Raw genomic sequence first — 1,724 nt, forward strand, 5'->3', positions numbered from 1 at the left:
AGAGGCATTTCGATAGTTTCAGAGCTGCTACGGGAGAGAGCTCAATATCGACAAATGGACTCACCTCCTGGTTCGATGGGGGACGACCATGTGACAGCTGAAAAGCACGCCGTTCCTCTCTAAGCCACTCCCGATCCTTCTGCATGCGAATACAGCGGCATTTGGCGTCGGCAAACATTGTTCGAAGTGCCCTTTCTTGTGCCTTTAATGTGTCCAGAGAGGGTAATTGTGATCCGTCCCTCACCCCACGTGAATGTACTGAAACTGAGGAGATGTGCCCTGGCGATAAGTCAACAGCCATCAAAGTTTCCTCAAGTTTTTTCGCAAACGGTGATGGAACAAGGTACTTGTTGTCACCGTAAAGAGATGATGCGGACAATGCGGCCGGTGATGTCGCGGCTGTTGATTCAACAACATCGTTCGTCCCTGCCGCAATATCGTTGTCGTTGGGGTTTCGGTCCAACTCCGCAAGAAGCGCCCCACGACAAAGCGAGTGTCGAGAAGAGATTTTCCTTTTTATGGGAAGTCGACGCGTATTCGCATTCAGACGCTTCTGCGGAAGCAGCAGCCAAGTAAACCACCGCATCACCAAGTGCTTCAAAAGTAAAAAAAAAAAAAAGGAAGTAAAAAATAAAAATAAAAAAACACATTTCGAGCTCCTTTTGGATATTGATGCCTTGCAGTTATTCATTCCGTTCTCAGCATTGATGTCTCGAATCACCCTTTTCTTTTCTTTCCTTCTCTTTTTTTTTTTTTTTTGTTGTTTTCCGATCCCACTCATCATTTCATTCCACGCTCTTTCCCCCCCTTTCTTTATTTTCTTTGAATAATTCATGGTTTTTCTTTTATCATGCCGACTCTGACAGAAGCGCTTAATCGTAGGCAGAGTGGGAGCTGCCGTGTCTCAATTATGTTCATTTTACCTTTTTTTTCTTTTTGGCGGAGCCTGCCGTCTGTTCACTCTTCCTGTTCTTCACGGCATGTGCCGTTTCTTGGCGACTTTTCTTTTGAGGACAGTCGGAGCGCGACGTCGCTCCTGCATTTTCGTTTTCAGGAAACTTCCGGGGACGTTTTGGATGCCTGTTCCTTTCTCCGTTTCCCCCGACAACCTTTCTTGAGGTGTCTGCTGCGATTGGATCCGCCTCTGCTTTGGCGGAGGCAGTGACGTTCCCTCCCGTGTGTTTCATGGGCTTCTTAGGGAACGGCCTTCGTTCTACTTTTGCTTGTTTCTCTGTGGCCCCAACGGCAGGCAGGCAATGAAATGGGAGAAGCGCCCCGTGACTTACGCGAATAATGTCGTCATGGATCTGCTTGCAGACTTCTCTCATGGGAGAGGATGTGATTGTAATCACATAAATACCTTGAGGCGCAACACAGTCATAGAATATCATACAAAGATCTCTCATAGCAGTACGCACGCTTCTTACAAGGTGCACGATGGGTTCTCGTTCGATAAGCTCAGTCAAATAAACACGGCTCTTGTCTTCTTCCAACTCATCCAGTTGCCAGATACGTGAAGGTAATGAGGCCAATACACCTGTTGCTGGAGCTCCACCTGCTGACACAGGGCCAAGGCTAGGCGACACAGCGGTACCGTTAGCAACACTCGTCCCTGCTGATACAGAGGCATCCGGTGCGGAATAGGGAGGTACAAGTAGACGGTCCGGCTGAAGCAAAAGATGCGGATGAAATTCCATGTGGAAATCAAAGGCGGCTGGGTCTGT

The 1,724-nt window shown here is 48.1% G+C and overlaps 2 protein-coding genes across 2 annotated transcripts, besides 3 other annotated features; both read right to left on the bottom strand.

The window, feature by feature from the left end:
• Positions 1-835, bottom strand: Tc00.1047053482319.19 (hypothetical protein, conserved; the record flags this gene model as incomplete). Its single annotated transcript, XM_797373.1, has 1 exon — positions 1-835. A coding segment is annotated over one exon (835 nt), but the record flags the coding sequence as incomplete, so codon positions are not given.
• Positions 1-1,724: a sequence feature (haploid, Esmeraldo-like haplotype).
• Positions 606-645: a microsatellite.
• Positions 723-768: a sequence feature (A-rich).
• Positions 915-1,724, bottom strand: Tc00.1047053482319.10 (hypothetical protein, conserved; the record flags this gene model as incomplete). The annotated part of the gene is made up of 1 exon (XM_797372.1): positions 915-1,724. A coding segment is annotated over one exon (810 nt), but the record flags the coding sequence as incomplete, so codon positions are not given.

The sequence above is a fragment of the Trypanosoma cruzi genome, genomic scaffold (assembly GCF_000209065.1).
Source record: "Trypanosoma cruzi strain CL Brener 1047053517087 genomic scaffold, whole genome shotgun sequence".
Classification (NCBI taxonomy): domain Eukaryota; phylum Euglenozoa; class Kinetoplastea; order Trypanosomatida; family Trypanosomatidae; genus Trypanosoma; species Trypanosoma cruzi.